Source organism: Corvus hawaiiensis, chromosome 8 (assembly GCF_020740725.1).
Source record: "Corvus hawaiiensis isolate bCorHaw1 chromosome 8, bCorHaw1.pri.cur, whole genome shotgun sequence".
NCBI classification, from domain to species: Eukaryota; Metazoa; Chordata; class Aves; order Passeriformes; family Corvidae; genus Corvus; species Corvus hawaiiensis.
The window spans coordinates 8111009-8135937 of NC_063220.1; the positions used below are offsets into that span (position 1 = coordinate 8111009).

The following is a 24929-nucleotide window of genomic DNA, read 5'->3' on the forward strand; positions in this document are numbered from 1 at the left end:
CCCTAGGCTTCCCATTTTCCTGGGCAAGAGCAGGCTGATTCACTCCAAGCCCTGCACAGCACAGTACAGGAAGCATGTTTATCCCAGAAGATGCTGTAGTGACAGACTCAAAATAAATGAGGACTTCAGGATCAAAGGCACGATGTAAAATGTTAGAACATTTTCTGTCTCAAGGTCACCCATACAAAAATTATTACGGATTCTGTAATAATAGAAGCAGTCGCTTCACTGAAATTAATTTATTTTGAGAATATCCCTTTTAATCCTCCATGCATTTTTTAGCACAAAAAGTTGAGTTTTATCACAACCTCCTTCATAAAACTTAGTATTGTATGTCTGGTAATGTAGCTGTTTCAACAATTCCTCATTAGAAATTCCCACATCTGTGAAACCTTGGCAACACTGTTAGTAAGTGACCTACACAAAGTTTAATAGAAAATTTTTACTGAATATCCTCTGTTTAATGTAAACAAGGCAGGAGGCAAAACAAGGAGTATATATTTTATATAATTACACGATTTTACAGGGCACAGAAAGCATTGAGGACATGGTTTGAAAACCCTGTACGATATGCAATATCAGATATGGATTTTCCATATAGCCCCAGGTCTACTCCAGGACCCTTCAATCTTACCAAGTACTTTGAGTTAGTATTTTTCCTAGCAAGACAAAGAGCACTAATAAAATGTCACCTGTGAGACTGCACAGCAGGTTATGGTAGAAATTACCATGCATTTACAAAGCCATTCCATGATTACTTGTGCCCTGTAAAATAAAGTGTGGCAATCTTTACACTAATCATAGTGTAAGCAAGCTCGGGATTCTGGTCCTTTTTTATATATATATATATGTATATATATACATAGGTGATGTACAACCAGACTCAAGCTGTGCATCAAATCACAGCTTTTATATTGCACAGACAAATATATAGTAAGAACATGGCACAGACTGGATCTGAATACCAGGAATATTACAGTCATATGAGAAACTAAGGACAAACTTGTTCTACCAGAGCTAGCACATGGCTTATTACAAAATTTTCTAAATCAGTCTAAATCAAATACATACTCTAAATGAAAAAAAACGTAAAAAAATGCTTCTATTTACACACATGTGCATCAAGATTAAAATGTGGTTTGGATCTGCTTTTTGAAATAAAAATTTTTCTAGTATCCCATCTCAAGTATTTCAGTCTAATCCCAGCGGCCCCATTCTCTAAGGTGATGAGCCCTTGCCTTTTCCTTCTGACATCTGGAGGATCTGTTAAGCCATGAACTCTTCAGGCCATGTATTTTCTCAGGTGTCCCTCCTGGGTAATAAATAACCACATACAAACACACGCACACAGAAACAAAAGGGGCTCCTCAATGACATGCATAGATCAAAAGGTGAAAACATGGACCTGAACTAACTTCTAATCATTAAAAAAAAAAAAAAAAAAAAAAAGTGCATGAAAAATATCACCACAAAAAATAATTCAATGAGTTCCATCTCTTAAGAAAGATTAAATCACTTTTACAAAAATAAAGGTCATTGTCATCAGGTATGGTCATTAAGGGTTTGTAGGCAGCACTCACAAAAGCAGTTTAGGCTAAAGCAACTTTAAGGATTGCTTCACTTGTGTGAGGATGGATCCATGTCTTCTAAATTCATCAACTAAATAACATCTGGTTTGCAAGAACATCACCAATGTCACTGGAGACTGAACAATCATTGCCTGAATTTAAGAGTGATTATAGTTCTATCTACTTATTTTTCTCATGGACAAGCTTAAGGAGCTGTGTTTGCAGCTCTGCAGTGTTTTGCATTAAAACAGCACAGAGGCTGCAGCCTTTCAGTGTAATGAGCTCAGGTATCAGTGAAAACAGCAAAACAAAGGAGGTGATGCTAATGCTTTCCTTGGAGATCAGGCAACTCTTGAATGGCTTTATCAATTCTTAAATTACTTGGAATGCTCTTGCAAGTTTTGTTTAACATTTCTCTCACTTTCATTCATAGTAGTATTATCACTTCCAGTTTCCACTGAAATTGGGACATTAAAAATATTCTGGAGCATATGCTTTAAAAAAAATAAATAAAATAGACAATTTGAGGAAAAAGTAATTAAGCTCAAGCAAAACCAACAAAGACCCAAAGTCAGTAAAGCATCAGCATTTCTGCTCGACAGCTTAACTTTGTTTATGTAGAAGATTGTGATTTAAGGAAAAATACTTGAAATTAAGCTTATGTTTAACTGTTTTGCTGAATTGGGACCTTATAAATAATAAATGTATGTATTGAACATCACTCTGCATAGACATCAACGTGTTCTAAACGGTGTGTCAGGTATTAAGGAAGCTTCTAACGTGGACTGTCTGCAATACAGGTCACTAAAAATGACTTGCTACATTCCAGGTATGTTTCTAAAGAAGAAAGATGAACTATGTGTATTTTTTTCAAACTTTATCCTACTACGCTACTTGGACCTGAAAACACTTTGGAGCTAAATTCAGAAAAAAACCCTCAAACAGGTGAAGAAGTAAAACGTGCTTCTGTTTGCCAGAGAAATGCAACACTTTTGTAAAAAGTGTCCCAGTACAGGGAGCGACTGAATACAGGTTTTACCTGCCAAAATGTTTCCCCAGTTCCAGAACTGCTTTCTCCAGATGAACCTGTACTGGAAGCTTTTACAGCAGGATGCTCTTCACTGGTGACAAGAATAAATTTAGCCCATTAACTGTGACATTGGTCTAATTAACCTGCTAACTTAGAAGGCCTCTTAACATCCAGCTTCCATAAATATTAAAAAACAAGACCTCAAAGGCATGAATAGAGAGCAGAATCTGATTCGAGGTACAGTCATGTAAATCCAGAAAAATTCTAGTGACTGAATAAATTAGTCCATGTTTGTATGTTAGCAATGACATCTGAAATGGGCATTAGCTGTGCAAACAGGGGGGCAGGAAAGACAAACGAGGAAAGACAATGTAAACTGAAGGAGCTGAGCTCTACCTTGCCTTGTTCAAAGGAGGGGAAAGAGGTGCTACCCATGAGCATGGAGAGCAGGACAGGTCACTGGGTCTGACTGCGAGGTCCAGCACAGCCACCTGCCAGTGCACAGGGTGCTGGCAGTGAGGATCCTCTGCAGGGCAGAAGCAAGGCACTCTTGCAGTCGCTCTGCCTGCAATGCCAACACCTGCCCTGGCTAATGGCATTCACATGGAAAAGGAGTCACTGAAAGGGGTTCCTGCATCCCAGCACTGTGAAAAGCAGGTGTGAGTTTTGGTCCTATATAAGTTATCAATACTTTAACTGAGTTGGCATCACTGTGATGGTTAGATAAGCAATAAAAATCTCTCTCAAAATAACAGAATGTTAATGCTGCCGATTTTCAAGGCACAAAAGATTCTTAAACCAATTCAGACTAACACCAATTCAAAAGAAATTAAAAATACTGTTTCAGCAACAACTACTGATGACCTATAATTAACCCATAACGTAAAGGTGACATGAGTCAAACAACGGGAGTTCCCACGTAAAAAGCTAAAGCAAATCTAGTTACACAGATGACCTGGAGATCAATCACTTGGAATGACAGAGACAAACATGCTACAAACATGTACACTTCAGAAGTATTTGTTATGGATGTGATGCCGAATCAGGATTGATTTCTTTAGTATTGATTTTAGACTAATATATCTCTTGGAGTAATCCACTGAGGAATCAAGCTCAGAGTTGTACTTAAGATCTACCAAAAGCAAAATGATCCTCATTGACATATTCTGTTGTATATGCATTGGTGGATTCTTCATTTTTAGTACCACACATTGCAACTATAGGTGTGTTTTTCTTTCATATATCCAACTGAAAAGAAAAAGAATTAAGACATAAAAATGTTATAAAATTAATTTGCTTTTTAAAAAGTAGTATGGTCAGGAAGAGCAAATTGGTGCATGTGAGCCCCAGGACATACAAGAGCCCAAACTCTCTAAACATTGTCATCAGAATAACCAAGGTCTGATGTCTGTGGTTCTTCATGCAGCTTTTGCAGCTCTTCACACAGTGGCTAGGAATGCTGTGTATTGGTTTCTCCCCAAATGCCTTCGCTCATATTCCAACTCCATTTGCAATCTCGACATCTGGTGAAAGGAACTTCCAAACATCCCCTGCCACTTTGCCAGGAGGCACCACCTTCTCTCTGGGTGTTATCAGTGGTCCTCTGGCCGAGGCCAGCCCGGAGCCGGGGGTGGCTCGGCCCGGGGCTGCTCAGGGCGTGGCTGAGGCGTGGTACTTCACAAAGGCGATCGCCGCCAGCTCCTTGCAGAACTCCTCCAGCACAATCACGCCCTCTAGTAACGTCATGTGGTCAATACTGGGACAGGAAGAAAAATGCAGGCAATCAGGACTGGCACACACAAACCCAGCCACGCGTCCTGGAGAACGTGCAATGCGTTTACTCACATGGGCCCTTCCGGCTCCAAGCCCAGCAGGCGTTTTCTGACCAGCAGAAGTTTGGGAGTGAAATCTGGGATGCGTTGGATTCTAACCATGAGGTCCCCAACGACCTGTAAAGCCCAGGCCATCAACACACAAAGTTAACACCTGTGCAGAGCGCCTGGCAGCAAGGTGCAGTGGCAGCTTCAGTGCCCAGGGACAGACCCACTTCAGCATCCTTGCAGGCTCAAAGAACAACCTGCAGAGAGGCTGCTCTGCCCAAAAAGGGGGTGAGGAGGTGCAGAAAGTAAAGAAATACAAAAGCCTTACTTGCTCTTGTCACAAATTACTTTAATTATGTCAGTGATTAATTTGTCTTATTAAATGCTGACACAGGCAATTGACTAGTGAATTCCTGGGCCTGGGGAAAGCACGTGGGGAGATAGTGAAGACTGTATTTTAGAACAGGGAGGGCTGCCGGGAGAAAGGGAGCCAAGCCCTCTGTTACTGTTGGGCAAGCATCATTAACAGGCTCCTGACCAGCTTAGTAACAGCTGGTGTGTGGGGAAAGCGAGGGATTCTGACTGAGGACACTGCAGTGTGACAGGCACCCAGCCAGCACTTCTAGCATGCAGGTCTGGCAGGAAGAGATGGAACTGGAAAGGAAGGGGACTTTTGATAAATCCAGAACTTAATTGTCAAGAACAGCCCTCATTAGAAAAAAAAAAGAGCATGAGCAGAGATACCATCTAGGCCCAATCTTGATTCAAAATCAGGACTTTCAATGCTTTCAATGACAAACATTTACCAACTTAAACTACCCAGCAACTACTACCACTAACTACAAAGTTATTAAATATATTACTGCTGTACAGCCATGTGTAATTAGTAATGGTGTGTTTACTCACCCTGACAATCACAGAGAAGAGAGATTTGCAGCCAGAGGCGAGGTTGACGTAAGGATCCAAAAGGTATTCATGTATATGAGGATGGGGAAACAGGGACAGTTTGGATAACACTGACGTAACTTGCAAATTTACATCATAGGGCTGCAAAAGGAGGGAAACAGTGCTTAGTTATTTTCATGCTGGCTTCTTTTCATCCACCTCATCTTTATTTAACTACTAGAACCTTATACACAGGGTTATGAATAAATAAAGATAAAAATGTTATATTAGAAGACAGGCCCAACCTCTGCTTTTCACAGCAGCAGTGCTGTGAATATCGCAGTTGGGCATTAGATGTTATTATCTGCATCGCTGCTACAACCACTTGAAGCTTTTGCACACTTGTTTATTGCAGGGTAAGTCCTCTTCCCGTAAAACATTTCTTCAGCTAAAGAAATAGCATGGAATCAGCCTAGATTAAACATCTGCTTGCTTCTCCTGGGAAACTGTAAAGTGTACGAGCTCAGGAAATTGCCAGAGACAAATCCATGTTTACAGCTAACACGTTATTTCTCTTCTCCTTTATTTTTTTCTGGGAAAGAACCGTTGCAGAAGGCTTGGCCATCTTGTGGCAGCAACCTACAGACCAGTCCTGGAGTGGGAAAGCAGCAGGAAATGCTGAGCTTCTTGTCTACCTCCCTTCCCCAAATTAACTAAATGGGAGAGGCAACACTGTCAGATGCTGGAAAATGCTTATCTGTCATAAGGAAAAAAATAGTACCTGATCTTCTCGGAAAAAAATAGTGCCTAGTTTAAAAGATTTGCTCATTCTAGTAAGAAACTTATTTCCATAAAAGCAAGCATTTTCACCATGGCTTCTTTATGTTCCAAAACTTTTTTTCCATCTTTGATTTTCTCGTCTTTCAGTGAAAACAAGCTGACATTTTAATTCTTCAGCTCAGAATTTGCAAACGAGTAGAATTTCCTTCCATTTCTTCAGCGGCAGAACAGACTAGGTTGACAACACAGGGACAGACATTCCTTTGGTACACCTCTTGTTGATCTAAGTGGATTACAGGAGCCTCATTCAACCTCTAACTGCATATTGGCAGTAACACTTTCACTGGCATAATCACACCTAAAAGAGGAGGATTTAATGACCTCAAATTCTCATCTTTATGCTCTCAAGTTAGCATCCCACTGAAGAATTAGGGAACAGAATCTTCCCCTTTTCAGGTCTGGAAGATTTGGATTAATTCAGCCTCAGATTAAGACAGATATATTTAGCCATGTCTATATGTCTAAGCTCTCATTAGGTGACTCAACAGAGATCTGACACTTGATACACCTGCCCACACACAAACATCTCCTGCCATCTCAGATGCTCCCAAGCATCTGCTGGTCTCTTGATGGTTCCACAGAGGGTGGATTCTGCAAGATCTGTGTTGGAAACACAAACTTCTGGGAATATCCTGGGCATCGCAAAAATGGCAACAAATACCTGAGCTCAGGCACCTGAGTCAGGCTTTCACACAGTCCAGGAAACAGAGCTGGTAATTCACTCTGCACTAAAAGAGACACCTGCTTGCCTGTCAGCCTAGGAGCCCCAGGGACTACTGGGACTGCTCTGACTAAATTTCCACTGACTACATGTGTACACATAAGTAATATTTAGGTATCTTATTCTTGAATTTGTTACCACACACTGTTGCATTGCAAAGTTGCCTCATAAATCTTCTGAAATGAAAGCACTTATTTCTTCCAGTCAGTGGAAGTTATTTCTGTACTTGGCACTCCAGCAATAGATTCATCCCAATCTCCTAACAAACGAAGCTTTCAGCCCCTGGACCACAGACGTTACAGGTAAAAGAGATCACTACATTTTGAGTTATTATAGCAGAGCTACTCTGCAGAGAGACAAAAATTCCTTCCATAAATCCATTCACTGCCTACCTAGCTGCACTGTAGGAGAAGGTCTTTAGAGCTGTTTGAGTCAGCCAATTCATTAGGAAGCTTTGAAGGCATGAGCATTATCTGGTGTTCACAAGAGGAGAAGGAAACAAAGGAGTAACACGTGCTGCATTGTTCAGACAGATAGCTGTTGTGATTCCAACTAATTGAGAGCATTAAAGAAAGCTGCTTCTTCACACAGAGCTTTTATTTCTGTCCATATGTCAGCAGACTCAGTAAAATGGCCCCATATCAGATAAATCCTAAAAAAATTCGCTGTAGCTAAAAAGATTAAACCCAGAAAATTTTACAGTTCAGGAAATTAAAAAAAAATTCTTAGAGTACAGTCAGTTCTACAGAAATTTGTAATATCAGCAGGAAGAAGAAGGTAGTGTCTAGTACCTGAGGTATTTGAAACCAGTTACTTCACTTGTGTGCCTGAGCTATCTTCTGTCAGAAACGAGGTTAGTGAGAGCTACCACCTCTGCAAAGCCTTCTGATATCACAGATTCATATCAGAATGTTCCCAGGAACACTCACAGAGCTGACCTAGAGGCTACTCCTGGCTTCCTGCACATGTTCCCAGTGCATTTATTTGTGCAAGTGGCTCTTGTCCTGCTTATGACCAGGAAATGGGACATTGCACAATAATATGACACTATACTAGAAAGTGATGGGAATCCCCAGGACCTGATGGAGATCAGCGCTTTACAAGTGATAAAAGTATCAGAAATGGAATTCTTAACTTGTTTTTTCTTACCTGATCAAGAATCCTGCCCATTCTTTCAAACAGGACTTTCAGGAAGTGTCCTTCAAAAAATGACGCTTCTAAATTGCACTTTTCCAAAGGTCTGGGAGATCCGGGCCACTCCCACCGCAAGCAAATGACACAATAATCCCGGAACTACAAAAAAGTCATGAGGAAAACAGACTTTAATCTCCATGGAACCCTTTTCATTTCCTCTGACAGTCCATACACCTTAAAACCATAATCCGTACCTAAATGATAAAGCTATGCTCAGAAAGATCAGTCATTCTACAGTAAACACTATCAGTAAAAACACTATCAGCAGGCACCTCATTTTCCTGGGGACATTCCTGCTACTAGGGTAGTTTGAGAAACAGTGAGTGGAGAACAGAGCTCCCAAAAAGCAGCTGGGGCCAAAACACAAAGCAAAGCCAACACTACACATCTGAATCAGGGTTCTTCTGAAGCAGGAATTGCATTCTTATACATCTTCTTGAGAGTACATTAACATACTTCCACTGCATTATGTGTAGCTGATCTTGCTATCCAAACCATTCTGCTTCCTAATTCCCAGGACAGGAAGGGCACGTGTATATGTAGAACATGCAAACTAAAAGCGTTTCAGGGCTTCCTCTTCCCTCTCTTTGTTTCCTAACACCCCTGGCTTTCTCTACCTTGCCCTATATTTGCTGTGTGCTGCCTGATGTCTCACTTGCAAGGAATTACACCTTGAAAGGAGCACAAATTACAGCAGAGAAAATAAGGAACACAGGAAGAAACAGAAGCAAAAGAAAACAAACTAAGAAATTCTGCATTGATTGTAGCTTACTTGCTTGTGCAGGCTTCCAGGAATAGAAATAAGGAAGCAGAACAGCTATTTGGATGTAGTAACAGCAACAGGCAGGGCTACTCTTAGGGGGGAAATATTTTAACAGTAGCCATATCATCGTCAGGAAGTGACAGAAACCAATTCTGCTCTCTAATAAGTCCCAGTACACTCTTTTTCCCAAGGCATAAAAGAAAGACAAAGATGATAAGTGGTTTCTAGCATCCAAGAATAGAACATAGGGGAATTTTACATCAACCTTTGTTTCCTTATTCTCTATTTTCTATTCCCTTTCTTTTCAGGTGAGACTACAGATGAAGCAGCAGCTGATAACGTAATTCCAAGGTTATGGAATTTTTGAATTACCTACTAAGTACAGCTCTCAGTTACTCTGCTCCTTTGCATAAATTTTGCTATTCTAGAAAATTCACAGGGTTTCAATAAGAAAGCTGCAACAGTGACTGTCCTCTGACCAAGGAAACTTTATGTTTATAAAAGCAAAACTTGCATTTATTTCTAAACAGTAAATCATAAAGCTTTCCCAGCCTACCCAACCTCCCAACTTCAAACCTGAATGCCTTAGGCTGTGCATTCCCTGTGATGAGCCTTTATTTGCAAAGTCCCAGATTGCATAACTCCTATGCAGCATTTTAATTTCTCTTTAGTTCTTTCAAACAGCTTGGCAGGCAATTCTCCAAGAGAATGCAGATAAATGCAGAAGCAAATTAAGAATCTATCTGCAGTTCAGGTTTTCTCTCACTGTATTTGTTATATGAATATTAATGCATTTAATGTCATCCATTATTCCCACCAGAGCAATACAAGGTGAATTCATCATTGAAAGATCTCCAAAGGTAAGTTTTCATTAAAAACGAAAATTGAATTTTCCCATCTTCCATTACCAAAAGATGCATTTAATAGGACTATTTACAGAACCATTTGTATATTCTCACCAGCATTTCAAATTCTCAAGGACAAAGGAAGAGTTCACTGACTTACTTGTCTGTGGGCATCTCTGAGGTAAGTATCATAACCTGTACCCTCCACATGGTATGATGACTTTGCTTCATCAGGTACAAGACAGAGAAAACTGAAGAGAGAAAAAGTACATTAATGACTATATTCCACAGAGCACCAGATCAATATTTTCCCATCATCTGTAACACTGTACACACAATGCTGAACTGTCTGGCCAATTAATCCACGGACTCACCATAACTTTATGTGAAGAACAGAGAACACAAAATCTATTTAAGCCTATCTATTCCAACTATGGTTTGCAATAAAAAGATGTATTGTTTTTGAGTTTTGTATCTGGCACTAGAGGTAAAGTCATCAGTGGAAGCATTTTCTGAGAATCAGCAGACAGAATATTCATAAATAGGGAATATTCATAAATAGGTCAAGTATTTGCGAAAGGTCAGACTCCATCTTACTAGAGCTAAAACAAAATATACTTAGGAATAAACGAGCCAAAAGAGAAGAAGAATTACAGTTAACCTACTTCACAGATAGTTTTATTTACTGGTTTGTTGTGGCAAAAAAATGAACATCTAAGACACAGAGGAGTATTTGCATATAAATGTCCCAGTTACAACTATAATTGCCTTTGCCAGGTGTGTAGTCAAATACTCTATGTCCTTATTACTTCAGAAATGTCTGACCTAAAATGCATTAGGAAATTCTGAATAATACTAATAACTTTAAAACATGTAAATTAAACCCACTGAAATTTCTAGACAGCAAAATAAAACCCAGTCTTTGGAACCTGATTCCAAATTTCAGCCTTCACCATACCCCAAGAACTGCTGGACACTCCTGTAGAATTTACATGCAGAAATATGCAGTAGCTGACTTTTCATGTGGAGCTCATCTTATCTCAAAAAATACAAATTTGCAGAACACTGCAAATCAGAAAACATTTTTATTCCCTGATGGAGATTAAAAGAGGTGAATTTAGGAGAGTGTTCTTTGTGTCTTTGCTCCAAACCACGTCCACCATAAACTATAAATAGTGATACTGGGGGAAAGAAGGCAAGAAGTGATGGTGCCACTCTGTCCTGGCTGTCCTTGGGCTGCTTGCTTCCTTTGGCTAACACCTCTGATTATTTCTGGGCAAGCAGATAGGTCAGCACTGACACACCAGTGCTGCTCTGCTACCAAGTCTTAACAGAGCAAACAGCCCTCGTCCTAATATTAGTTCCTAAGAGAATTACCATCACTAAGTTGCTTAGAGCAGAGCTTGTCCTCTTTGTGATATCCAATTTGCAGTGAGTGCAACAGGCACTGAGGTATGTCACAGGTAACACAGATGCCACGATTTTCAGGGAACAGAAGGTTATCTCTAGCATGGCATTTATTTACTTTTATTTATGTGTTTAAAGAACTTTGAAGTTCTAAGGAAGTTTGAGGGTTTTTTCCCCCTGGAAGGCTTATGGCAAGACTCCCCAGACTTGTCCAGGAAGGTCAAGTCCTGTAACAGCATTTTAAGTACAGCAAATATTTCTGCGAAAAGCAACTTTTATAGCCAACAAGGCTTTCATCCTGAATTCTGAGTATTCAACCATTAGCTGCTAAGTTCTTCTGTTTTTCTCATTTATGTTGAATTAATGCAAGTTCTAATCTTTCAGAAGTAGCTTTCTGATAAAATGCCACATAATTTCCTTCTGTGGAGTAATTTTCCCAGCTGGCACAGAATAACATCCATTACAGAGTACACATTTAATTTGCACAGTGTGTGCAGACACCCACACATTCAGACATTTCCTTAAGTCTTTGTTTCAACTCACCTATTTACAATTTTATGAACTTCAGTCTTCCCATCGTTTTTTGGATGTTCTGGACTGACAGGTGGAGAAGCACTGAGCCACTCCTGAGCTGACAATGTGTTATCTGGAGACAGATCAGTAAATAATGGATCTTCCTCCAGATCTCTGTGAAATTACATTAGACAAAAACATAATCATTGACAGAATGTTATGGAAGGCAGGAAAATCTCTGGGTCACAAGGCAGGCTGTTTTCCTTCTCTGAACAACAAGGATGTTTTCCAGAACATTGCAATATCCACATTGTATTACCTAATTAATATGCAGAAATACCAACCTTTGCAAATACCCAACAATCTGAACAACAGACTAGACATTTTTGACTTGTACAAAATTACTGCATCAGGTCACTTAAAAACTTCTTAGCTACATTTTTCACATGAGAGCTATACTCCAGGACATATTTAAATTATTCTAGATGACTAAAACAGTTTGTGTGGCCAGTCCTTACCTGTCCTATTGAGTTACAAGAGTCAGACCTAGCATATTTAAAAGGATTTTATGTAGTGCTTCAGAAATATTCTTCCATCAAAAATGACTAGGAACATAAATGTAAGCAAGACACTGAAGTGACCGACTTCAAGAATATTCTCACTTCAAGAATATTATTCATTTTATTGCAATAAAGTATGCATAGATTTCAGCTAGGTAGATGTATAAATAAATTGAGACATGAAGACTTCTGAGTGTCTATTGTTCTGGAAAGAGCTTTGTGGTAATTTTAGATTTTCTGTTCCTGTTCTAAGAGTTTCCATAAGTTGCTGATGTAGGAATTTCTGCATCACTTTACGGATATGGATGAATACATAGAGCACTCAAGTGCTCTCCAGGCTCACTTTTCTTTCAATTACTGGTAAAAAAAAAACCCATTTTGTTCTAAAAATAAGGATCCAACTTTGCTGTTGTGAAAACTTCCCTTAAAAATGAAACTTACACTGCTCCAGCAATCTGTCCATTCTCTACCACATCTTTATCTTCTTGACAGAGAGGCTTGTATTCCATGTAGTTTCTTTCTTCCAAATTTCTCAGAACCAAATTATAAAGAATGTGCTCATTGGGTTTTTGCAAAAGGTGCTCAAACATTCGTAAAGTCATTATGCTGATCTGCAATAGAAAGAGTAAAAGTTCAAGAAACTTATGCACTGCTGCCCTGTGCTTTTTGCCTTTCATCTGCTTTGTCCATCCTAGAACATTGCAAGCACTTATTGACATTATGGAAGGTAACAAAAATCATAAGAAAAATTAGGAAATTGTGATGCTACATGTGGTATAAACATGGATGAAGAGTTCATAAATATTTGAAAATCAATATGGGAATGTATTTTTTTTTTCTGTAAAACAAAAACTGTTCTGAAAACTGTCAAAAATGCCAAGAACATACAGAGAACTCAAAATTTAGCTTACTGTTTTACAGTCAGATCCATGCTGGAAGATGGTTATCATTGTGCAAATGAGACACACAATAGGACTTAAAAGTTAGTAATAAACACCCAGAATAAAAGAAAGTAATACTGGGATATTGCGACTAGATCTATAGGCTAAGATTTTTACAGAGAGATGTCATGTAGGCTTTTAAAAGAACACTGACTTGAAGCAATACAAAGAATTTTTCAAGACTGCTTGAGAGTGCTTAGCTTTGCAAAGATAACTAATTTACAGAGAAAACTCATTCTGACAGGGTGAGCAGGTAAGCATACTGAAAAAACTGATATGACAAAGCACAGATCTGTCTTTCAGGCAAGCTTGGTTTCTATTTGAAAAAGTAGAGGGTTGAGGTTGTTTAATGGAAAATGTGAAACAAGCAGCTTCTGAGGAGGGATTTTACTGAAGTAAATTATTTTAACTATGCTTACTGTATGTACAGAGCTTAAAGTTATAACATCATCTTTTAATTGGCATTGCATATATTCTCCAACCACACTTAGTTCATATAAACCCCAAATTTTTATCTGTATCTTATATGATAATAAGACAGAATTGACTCAACATGGAAAATAACAGCAACACAATATAAAGCACAAATTAAAACACAATTACAAAAACTCAGTTCATTCTATCTTACAGATGAGCAAGTCGTAACTGGATATGCATAGTGAGCATGCAAATTCACCAAAGAATCTTTAGCAAAGTAAAAAGAAATATGCTTAGTGGAGAAAACAGCTTCATTTTCTAAAGGGAATTTGTAAAGCTGGGAGTCAGAATTCTCTTTCTTGGCAAAAAACATTACGTGACACAAATATGAAAAGTCCTCCCGACAGTGTCTTTGCAGACTCTCCACACTCCAGAACTGGCCAGCAGACATTCCTGTATCAGATCACTTCTCACCTCATCAGAAATGTGATCACAGTGCTCGATCAACCTGTGTCGCAATGGGTGCCTGTTGATGTCTGTCAGTGTTTCTGGCTCTCTGTGCTCTCCAAGAATAAAATACACCAGTTCCTGCAGCAGGACATCTGAAGTCACCTGACGAACAATGCGGTGCAATAGTGCAGTTGATGTGAGGATTCCGATCTCTGAACTGAACAAAACATTTTCATATCAGATATGGAGTGGATTTCTGCCCCCAAAAAAATCAGCTTGATTCAGATTCTGTTCTGCTGTGTCTTGTAGGATGCTACTCACGTTTGCATCAGCTGAGGTTCCATAACATCAATGAAGAATCGTTCCCGCACAGCTTTTGCCATAGCAACAGCAGTTGTCTGAAACAAAAGTACAAAATGGTGTGTCTCAAATTCAGAAGCTAAGAAACAACTGGAACTACTTATTTGCTGAATATATTTGTATCATCTGAACACACGTCAAACCTTTTGTGCTTCTTTGATGAGCTGATCACAGTAGTCAAACCAAGAAAGAAATGAAATCAATGCTCTTTTCCCTGGAAAAGCAGATGCATCTTCTTTGTGACTATAGGAATCCAAACTAGAGAACACAGAGAAGAAATATTTGTTTAGTCTACAAGTAATTGAAGAATCTTGGACTTCATTCTTATTGAACCTAACAGAATAATTAATGACCTACTTGTAATGAAGGGAACATTAAAAAAGCTTTTCTGCTGGTCTCTGTGGATCTGGCAGTGCCATCATTACACAGGTATTCAGTGCATGCTAAAGGATACACAGAATGTACAGCACAGGAACTCTGGTTAAGTGTTTTGGAGTCAGAAGGGAAAACCAATCACCAAGTCTGTCCTCCCAGGAAACACAGACCACAGGAACTGAATCAGTAACTCCTGTAGTCACAGAACCATAAAATGAAGGCAATTGTTCTTCTCTACTCTGTAAGCGACCTCAGGCAAGTCGACCAAAACCACACAGTGTATACCTGAACTAGACTGAATCTTTCAGAAAGAAACATCTATCTCAATTTAAGGGCTCTAAGGAATAACAAATACACCACCTTCTTTCTTTGGTAAAAAACTCCAATATTTATTTATCCCACAATTCAAAGCTGTGGGTTTTCCCCTTCTAATTTCAAACTCCAACCACCAGAAATTTTCCTAGGCATTTTGCAAATACCTACTTTTGTCTCGGTCCTAACAGATCAGGAGCAATTCCTAATAATGAAAGCAGAGTGGGGAAGACAAATGTTTTAAGAATCTGAATTACAAGCAGTTAAGGTAACAGGCATGTATCTTTTGCTTCATGCTGATGACTTATGCCGTAACTCTTTCCTTCTTCTTTTTTGCTGCAAAAATTTTGCAACAACTGCCTGTTATCAAATGGACCCTTCCTGCCCCCCGCAGCAGTTTACAATGCCCACTGTGTACAGTGAAAAGTTTGTACTTCCTAAATCCGTGACATCTGCATGAGAATATAATCCATACCTGATACTACAGTGACACCACTACAAACTGCTGACGTAATTCAGTGGAAGAACTTGCCCCCTGAGGAATCTCTGCCAGGGACTGGCAGGCAAACCCGGCCCCATGTCAGAAATCACAGGTACACTGGACACCCGAAGTGAATGACTGTGCTGCAGCTGTATCTCAGCTCTGCCCTCGAGGCTTCAGCATGTGTGGAGGGGAATATTTTAAACACATTATCTACCTATCAAATTAGTTTCAGGGAAAGTTGTAAAGTCACTTTGGGTATTAAATACAAAAATAAAATTCTTACCCCCAGTTAATTGCCTCCACTGTTTCAATGTCTAAGGGATCCAGTGACTGAGGCAAGGCTTTGTAGAGGGTGGCCAGCCTGTCTGTCAACAATTCACATAAACAAGTGCTTTGAGTCAGGCACTTGGCAGCTGCTGGTTCTGGCAAACTCACCAAAAGCATGAGGCCTTCACAGGCCTTCACTGCTATCCGGCCGTCCTGGCAGAAGGGCATGGAAGAATTAATCAGAGGGTGAATGAAGCTCAGTGGAAATCAAGAAGCAAACACCTCCCAAGTAAAACCTCTCCATTCCCCCACAGTGAGTGAATGCACTTATTTTTGTTGCCTTTTCAGTCATTCACTCTTGTGAATCTGGATGTTACAAAATAAAGAATCTCACCTGATTTTGTGTCAAATACTAAGAATGCCAGCTGCAACCTTCCAGCTGACAGAACTAAAGCTCTAGGTCAGCTTGAGACCAAGATACTAAATCCTGTAAACTAATCATGTAACAATAACAAGGTACAATGGTAGACTTGGTTTTCTGCTCTCAGCATTGCTGTAGCAATTACAGGCTTACCCAAACCTCCTCTAAATTTTCTGAAAGAATCTAAGTCTGAATTTGAGGACGAAGCTGGGTAAAACATACAGCAGGCTTTTTAAAATGAGAACACACCCCTAGAGATAGCCCAGTGCCATTACAAAGAGAGTGCATTTGGTTATGTCAGAACAACTGAAAGTAGTTTTAAAAATAGTCTTTTGTGATATATTTAGCCTTCTGATTATCCTATGTGTCTTTTCTGTGAAACATACAGCACCCTATACAAATGTCTTAAAAAACCCACTTAGATTACCATCAACAAGCTTAGTATTAATTTTCTAAAATAGCATTTTTACTTCAATCTGAATTTGCAAAGAAAATTGCCAATTTACAAAAAGTGCCTGCAAAACCCCTCATTTCACTTTTTATAGCTAAAATACAGTGCATTTATTCACTCCCTCTGCCCACTTCACCCAGCATCCAACTATTTCATTTTATCATACTAAGTGGAAAAAACCCCAAAATCCAAAAAACAACTCACAGGACTTTTAGTGAGGTTTAGTAGAGAATTCACTAAATTATAGTCTTGATTTGGACAAGCAGTGGAGGACTCAGGTGGTGATGTGACATTGAGTTCATCCAGACTGAAAGAGAGATCATCTGCTTGTTGTGGGAGCTCATCCTCCTTCTCCATGCGCTCCGCTCCGGCAGCACCGGGCATTTCCTCAGGCTGGCCAGGCTGCCCCGTGTCTGTTGGCAGGGACTCTTGGTCTTTTATCATGTCTTCTGTGATTACACTTGCTGATCCTTGGAAAGCCATTGCTTTTAACTTACTCTGCAAAGCATTTTTTTGAATTATACAGCTGAAATTTCTGTTCATCCTGAAGCAGGAGTTTACTAAAAGCATTTTTTTTAACATCAACATTTGAAATACTCAAGGCTGGATACAGTAACCATGTAAAACCTAAAGGGCTGTGGGAGCGTGGGTGCTTTATAAACCTAGGACACTTTTAAATCTGTTTAAATTTCTCTTAAGCCCTACACATTTTGCTTCAGGGCTGAATATACCATTTACAAAAGGAGAGCAGCTTTTTCTTTCACCACTGAAGGCACATATTCACTTGATTTGCCCACAATTTGATAGAAGTTTTTAATTTACCTTCTGGGTGCACCATTAGAACTTAGCATTTATTATAAAACATTCCTTTCTGTGTCAAGGCCTTACATGCATCTAATGTCTGAAACACTATTTCCAGCTGGAATCACACAAGTAAATTAATTCTAAATTTCTTGAGATTTTACCTTCAACAGGAAGGGGAAAGAAACACCTTTTCTGACAGCAGAGTACTCTCAAATTATGTTTTCTCAGGAAGAAAAAATTGAGTAGATTGAATGGAGAGAAGATAATAGAAGTTAGCACTGGACACTGGATACTCTAAGAGGTTGCAGAGAACCTTCTCAGAAGCTCCAAATAATCTCTACTTTGCCTGGAAAAAGGCAACCCATCTGTCTTCCCATAAATCTGTCTCCAGAACATAAAAAGACATTTAAATTTGTGCTCTGTGATACCACCAAGAAACTCACAGAAAGGCAAGAATTCAGTGTTCTTCTGGCACAAGCACAGGTGAAGAATACTTTATTGGAATCATAAATTAGAATGCAGCATAAGACACTTCTTTCAAGTGAGAACTGTAGCGAGATTATAAATCCAAACGGTTCCCTTCTCTATGATAACACCAAAATTATTACAAATATATCTCAAGCATTAATAATTTAAAAGACTAACCATTTGGGGTTAATGGGTTTTAGTACAGACAAACCAGCAGGGACTGAGTACATGAGAGTCAGGCAGCAAACTGGAGAGCTGCTGGGAACACTTGTTTGAGTGCCGTGCATTCATTGTGGGGAATTGGCACGGAGCATTGTGATACACTCACAGAACCAATTCCCCAGAGGTGCAAACCAGTGGTAAAAGCAGCACACTGCATGCTATAAAATAAGGATGATATCTGAATGCAGTAGAAAAATTACTGCTTTAATATATGTTTATTTTTTTTGACAGTGTAAAAAGTGCAAGGCTGGCAAAGCAACAAAAACGTGTCTGTCTGAACCGACTGTCTGTCCCTAAAGCTTCTACAGTCCTCCAGTATTGTCCCACCTACTACATCAGTACACAGAAATATCTGAATCACAATGGTGATCCTTGCACATAAAGGCTGGAACAGCATTTCGGTCCTGGATTTTACACTGTTGCTCGCACCACTCAAGCAGCAGGCAGGGCTGTTAAAGGGAAAAGCTTTTTTTTTTCCAAAACTGGGCAATATTCTGTAAAACACTCTATTACTTCATGTCTGGATTCTTCTACAATTTGAAAGGCCATTGTTTATTTAGCTAAGGCATTGATGGGAGAACTAACATATATAAATATATGAATGCCCCTAGAAATGTGTCCACAGCTCATTATTCTTACATTGGCAGGTGACACAAAGCAGTTTGTCCATTGAACAACACACAGGCAGAGTTTTTGTGTGTATTTAAGATTCCTATTGTCTAATCATGCAATTCTGCAGCTCAGCTGCTCACCTGCCTCCTGCAAAGGTGCAAAACAGGATCCTGAATGACCTAATAGAAAAGGTTACATAAAACACATATTCAATGCTTTCTAAACAAAGTACTCGTAGATTCAACATTAACAGAGAGCAGACAATATAAAATTCTGTATTTTCATGATATGTAACCCATCAGTTTCAAAATCTATGGTGGATGATGCCATATCTAAGTTCTGAGGGATTTAAAAGGAGTTCTACGAAAAAAATCAAGTGATATCACAGCTTATGAGAATCTCTACTTAATTTGTGGTGAGAAATAGGAAGTTGATAATTTGCAGTACTGAAAGTAGAAGTGAATAGTGAAACTACTGTTCATTTTATAAAATGAAGGTACAACTTTTTAGCTACTATATTAGAACTTTATTAAGGTCTCAAGAGGAGAAATTGAAGCACAGAGAATTAAGTGTCCCTTTGCACGAAACAATCAGTTGCAAGGAGTCTCTCACCTAAGATGGGATGAGATGAGGGAAGTTTAGCCTAAAATATGCCTGAGTTAGAGGTGGTAAGTCAAATATTACAGTGTATATTCTTTCTCTCTGCACAAGAACTAGGAAAATCAGTTTTAAAAAAAACATACATTAATGTCAAAATAAAATTAGTACAGGGATTTTAAAGATTTAAAAAAGTAGAATGAAGTTCTTCAAGTTCTTATTTCCACAACAGACATAACTTGCCAGAGTAATACAGTTATGCCATGTAGCCTTACTGGTTAAGCAATATAGGTGAAAGATTTTACTAAAATATAATTTTATATCTATATATTTATTCATTTATATATAAAATTTAAGACATAAAAGAGCATTCTATCAATATACTATTTGGAATGGAATCATAGAAAGGAAATTCTCGGTTTGTACACACTCAGTTTTTTATGTTCATAAAATCCTGTATAAACTGATCAGAAACAGACAAAGAAGGAAGCAAAATTAACAGATACAAACACCCTTTGGAGAGATCCATCTGCATTTCATCTTCTAAGTGTTGGAGATTTGAGAGAGAAATGCCACACAGAATTCTGTAAATTTACCCTTTCATGCATTTGAAACAGTGATCAAGTCACAACAATAGCACCTCTAAGAGGCCAAACGTGAACAACCAGAATATTCAATTCTAATGAAGCACAATTCTGCACCCCACATACCCCATCTGAAAACAACCATCACAAGTTGTGAAGACAAATGCTTTGGGCTACAACATGTAGAATAATGCTGTGAAGGAAACAGGAGCTACAAGAAATGTTTGCCAGCTTGCCTGAACTCCACAGCCAGAATTTTGTGAAACTAGAAATCCTTTTGAAACTTGAAATAACCTGTTTCTCCTTGTCTGTTTTTTAATATTGGAATCTTGCTATTTTGGGGAAGAACACTAGTAGTGTGGGACGAAACACTTGTGGTTCTTATGACTGGGGTTCTCAGGTTTGACTGAAAGGGCACTATTTGAGTACAAGAGTCCTAAACCATAGAACTCACACAAACAACACTAAAAGTAATACCAGTTTAGAATTCTACCATATTTTGCACGTAATACATGCAGTATTTTGCTTCTGAGTGCTTCTAATGTTTAAACATTACCTTTCAATCCTTACACCATTTCTGCTGCTTCTGCAACTACAGTGGATACAATGGCAATCAGGATAATTCTTAATTAAGGTAAAAATAAACTCAAGATGGATGCTTTACTACTGACATGCAAATGATAATCACATACCTAATGGAAAATAACATCTTTCTGCAGTTTAGCAGCCTTTACTGTCACAGATCTTGTTTGTGGAAAGCTTGTAAAATATTCCTGAAGGAGTATTTTTCAGCAAAGTATTACATACTCAATAGAGACTGTCACCATAGGAAACAGCAAAGTGGGAGCACAAGGCATTTCTAAATGGACTTATATAAACCAAATTTTTTTTATGCTTCTTCTAAATAGGAACAGAAAGTCAGTCTAGAAACTGTTTATCTTCCCACTCTGATTTCATAATGCCACATGTTAAAGGAGGCAGTAAAGATACTCTACTTTCTTACAGATAGAAGATGGTGTGGTATTGTAGATCGTGAGCTGGCATTGCAGCTACAAACATATGTGCCACTACCAAATAAGGGCCCAATTCTGCACAACACTCAGCAGCTTCCAAGGTTTCAGAGCCCCCTGCAATCTGTCTTTTAGTCTTTGTTGGGGTGACAAAAACAACACAAGAAGGCCAAGGTCTCCCTCACACAGTGTTCTACATTGTAATTCATATCCCTACTCTGCAGGCACTTCCACTGCAAAGCAAGAAGACCTTGGGCAGGTGTATTTGTGAGCCCTGAATGAAATTCTAGTGAAAATCAGATGTATAAAGTCTCTGGAAGAAAAAAATTTCCAAACAACAAGACTTCTAATATCACAGGATAAAAAATAATAGATGGAATGAAAACTAAGCTATGAAGCACAATGTGACATCTACAGTTCTCTACTAGATTTTGGATGTGACGCAGTAAATACACCTGTGAAGTTTTGAATTGATTTACTCACCTCAAGGAAGAAGTTGACCAGGTATGGATCCTGTTTCAGCTTTGCACACACTATACAGAGAAACTGAATCTCTTCATTTTCTGTTGGTGTTGCCAGAACTTCACCACACAGCCTGATTAATTTCTGTCACATAAAGTGAACAATTAAGACAGAATGTTATTGCTTTTTCCAGGAATAATAGACTGAATTATTTTTCTATATACACACTACAATTATGTATGAGTATTGACTGGAACATTTGCTCTGGATCTAGACTGCTACAAACAAGTTTTCTTTATTTATGACTTGTATTGTAGTAGCAGTTCAAGGCTCTAATCATCAGCACATTAAAACTGATATGGTACCCAAGCAGTTTCTTTAATTCACTTGACAATGGAAGAATTAAAGAAATCATTAGCTACAGCAGAATAAAAGAAACTTGTCATGCAAAAACATAGTTTACTTAAAATCTGAACTGTACCTGCACTGGCCTATGCACATTTATGTGGGGAAGAAGAGGTTGCCGTATTCTTCCAAGAAGTTTTGTATAAAAAGCCAGAACTTGCTGTTTCATTCCTGGAGGACACTGAAACAAAAACAGATGAAAAGTTAAAAAAATATAATAAATGTGGAGAAAAACACAGATGTAAATTTGTCACTTAGAATGGCTAATTAAAGAGCAATAATTTAACCAGAAGTATTTTTAAAAATATCATCATCTGTTAACATATTACTTTTATCAATACTAACAGAGATCAATAAAAAATGTTGCATCTCATTACTGTTTTCTCTTTCAAATTATTCATACTTTCAGTTAACTGCTCTAGGGTAAACTTCTACCAATCTTTCCAGAAAATATTCCATATCACTACAGTGATATGGGGAAATTAACTCGGAATTAATTATAGGTCAGATTTCTTTTAAGGTATTGTGTGACAAAATCCAGCAATTCAGTGAGTCAGTACATACAAATACAGAATGATAAACTATAAAAATCTTAATACCTACAGAAGGTTTCTTGAAGTCATGAGCAATTAACCTTAGCCAGCTAAAGCACTTATAAATGCACAGACGGTCCAGGACAAGAGAAAGCTGTTGCTTTCCCTGAGCAGAATATAAATCCCAAATATCTGTGCAACATGCAGACCCTTGTTCTACCATCCCTCGTGCACCACGTCACATGAAAGTACCTTCCTATCTCCAGGAGATCTGATGGCTTGTGGGCCTTTATGTACCTTTGTTTTTAGTTAAATTCCCCCAAAGTAGCACGTTCTACCACGTTAATAAAATGCTGTTCATTTAAACTCACATAATTTCCCTCATCTGGTTCATTGCACAGCTGAATGAAGCTGAGGTGGCAACAGCCTAACCTGGCTCTCCTTTCTAAGTAATTATCTCTAGATTTTTAATCTCTAATCATTGCTGAGTTGTCAAGCAATCCTTTGAACAGAATGGCAAAATATGTACCATCAGGGCACATCCACAGTAATGTAGTAATTCCAACTGATTGCTGTGAAAAGGAACTACTCATTTTGCACCAGATCTTTGCAACATCTTGCAAGCACTGAACTGTGTGTTTACTTCAGATGTATCAACTCACAAGTGGCAAAGTGTAAAGACAGGCTGTACAAGAATTGCCTGTACAGACGTATTTGTATGAGTACAGAATGACTTCTCTCAACTCTTATGAACACACTCCTAATTACCCGCCTCACATATGTCACCACTTCATCTTGGTTTCTTGACAACATTTAGAGATTACTGAACGAGCTGTATTTCTGAGCAAGTATCTTTAATACAGCAGTGTTGTGGTTTTAAGCCCAGCTGGGGCTGGTATTTCAGCCTGACTGTAGGACAGCTGTTACAGCAACAGGTACTGCAGATCTTTGGTTCTTCCAGAGCAAGGAACGTCTCAGGCTCAGAGAGCCACTGCCCTGCATTGCCTATTTATGTAAAATCAATTAAAAACTCGTGACAATGTGTAGAAGACTGACTGAGAAGGAAACCCTGGAGAGCTCAATTTATCCTTGGAGCAGGATACACCATGCCTCCCTAACTGCATCTGCAGTGTGATACAAAACATTCTAGCACAATGGCTGCCAAGCTCCTTCACCCCATGATCCACACATTTTAGCTCAGAAGTCTGCCAAGAAAGACAGCAACAAGGATGGACCAAGACATGAAGGTAACTTCATGTGTGCAACAATGCAGACGTGAAGAACCAGACAACACTGCCAAGGTATGAAAGCTGTCTGGGGATCAATTCAAATGAATGCTTTCTGATATGAAAGTCTTTCTGAGCAATAGCTCATCACACTCAGAAAAATTAACTGAAAATTTGTATTTAACATAGCACTTTCCATCCAAGAATCCCTCAACATTTAACAAAGGACAGAGAGAGATAATACCGTCTTTAGAAGCCAGAAAAACACTAGACTGAAGAAAAATGTTTTTCCTACTTCTAGTTTCACCACTGGTATCATCAGAGTGGTGAGTAACAAATCCCAGGGCTGTGTCTCAGTCAGCATCTCAGGGGTTGTCTGAGCCTGATCACGCCTGTAAAAGGCTGTTATTTGTAATATGTTGGTAACATAAGCAAGCAGCTCTTTGCTAGAGTTCAGTGTCCCACACTACCACCTACTGTAGAACTTCAGTCTCTATTGCAACTAGGAGCTCTTACAAGAGATAATCTGCTCTGCTCAGAAATACATACATCAGCTTTTCCTAGTGTGTAGAGGGTCTCCAAAATCTTGTGATGTAGCAAATATTCCATACACGGTCCTGTTTCACCTGACTCCCTCTCATTTTCTTCTTGAACTAGAATATCCAACATCTGTTCCAGGTGAGAAGGAATGTTGGTATCAGTCACAGGAGCTTTGTCATCTAAATAAAAGAAACAGGCAGTTAAGAATGATTTCAAGATTGTCCTCATTTTTAAGTTCAGTTCCAAGTTTAAGACTTATAAACATGACATCCATTTAAAGAACCTTACATACAGTGCAAGTTTTTAACATGTCTTAAATAAAACTTTCAGAACCATATCTGAACAGGTACACTGGAATATGCATTGGGTAGATACCTGACCTTGCAATGGGGAAAAGGTGAAGTGCCAAAATTCAAAATATGCATTAATTACACAGTCAAAAAAGGAACACTTCTACTGCCAGAGAGAAAGCTAAGGGAGAGAAAGGTACAACTCTCAATCTTCTGATTAGTACCCACTATGTCTTGATATTGCAGCACATCAGTTCCTTTATACACTGGATAATTAAAGAAATGGCTTTTCTGATGATAACAACAAAGGAAATTCAAACTCTGTGCTGTTTATTCTCCAAAAGCTTTTAAATTCTTATTTTGTACTTTCTGCATTGAAATACAACTCTGTCAAACTTTATGAAGGAAAGGATAAGACACTGATTCTTTTATATTAAAGTCAGAAACTGCAATGGATTTATGCCACTGGCACTGAGAGATAGCATTCACATGTTGTAGAACATACCCACACATGAAGATTTTCCTCTTTTATTTTTTTCAGCTAAATTCTAC

The 24929-nt window shown here is 38.7% G+C and overlaps 1 protein-coding gene across 3 annotated transcripts in view; it reads right to left on the bottom strand.

The window, feature by feature from the left end:
* Positions 1 to 224: 224 nt before the first annotated feature.
* FHIP2A (FHF complex subunit HOOK interacting protein 2A) overlaps positions 225 to 24929 on the bottom strand; it is a 34118-nt gene continuing 9413 nt past the window's right edge. For 2 of the 3 annotated variants that reach the window (XM_048310618.1, XM_048310620.1), the window contains exons 3-18: positions 24097 to 24266; positions 21865 to 21969; positions 21405 to 21527; positions 18871 to 18909; positions 16829 to 17122; positions 15769 to 15965; positions 14458 to 14572; positions 14276 to 14352; positions 13979 to 14171; positions 12588 to 12757; positions 11617 to 11760; positions 9827 to 9917; positions 8014 to 8157; positions 5325 to 5465; positions 4444 to 4547; positions 225 to 4354 (exon numbers count right to left, since the gene is read on the bottom strand). In XM_048310618.1, the coding sequence (XP_048166575.1) occupies positions 4249 to 4354; positions 4444 to 4547; positions 5325 to 5465; positions 8014 to 8157; positions 9827 to 9917; positions 11617 to 11760; positions 12588 to 12757; positions 13979 to 14171; positions 14276 to 14352; positions 14458 to 14572; positions 15769 to 15965; positions 16829 to 17122; positions 18871 to 18909; positions 21405 to 21527; positions 21865 to 21969; positions 24097 to 24266 (2213 nt within the window). In that variant the 3' untranslated portion in view covers positions 225 to 4248. The remainder of the gene's footprint in view (positions 4355 to 4443; positions 4548 to 5324; positions 5466 to 8013; positions 8158 to 9826; positions 9918 to 11616; positions 11761 to 12587; positions 12758 to 13978; positions 14172 to 14275; positions 14353 to 14457; positions 14573 to 15768; positions 15966 to 16828; positions 17123 to 18870; positions 18910 to 21404; positions 21528 to 21864; positions 21970 to 24096; positions 24267 to 24929) is intronic. The other variant, XM_048310619.1, reaches the window with a different exon arrangement.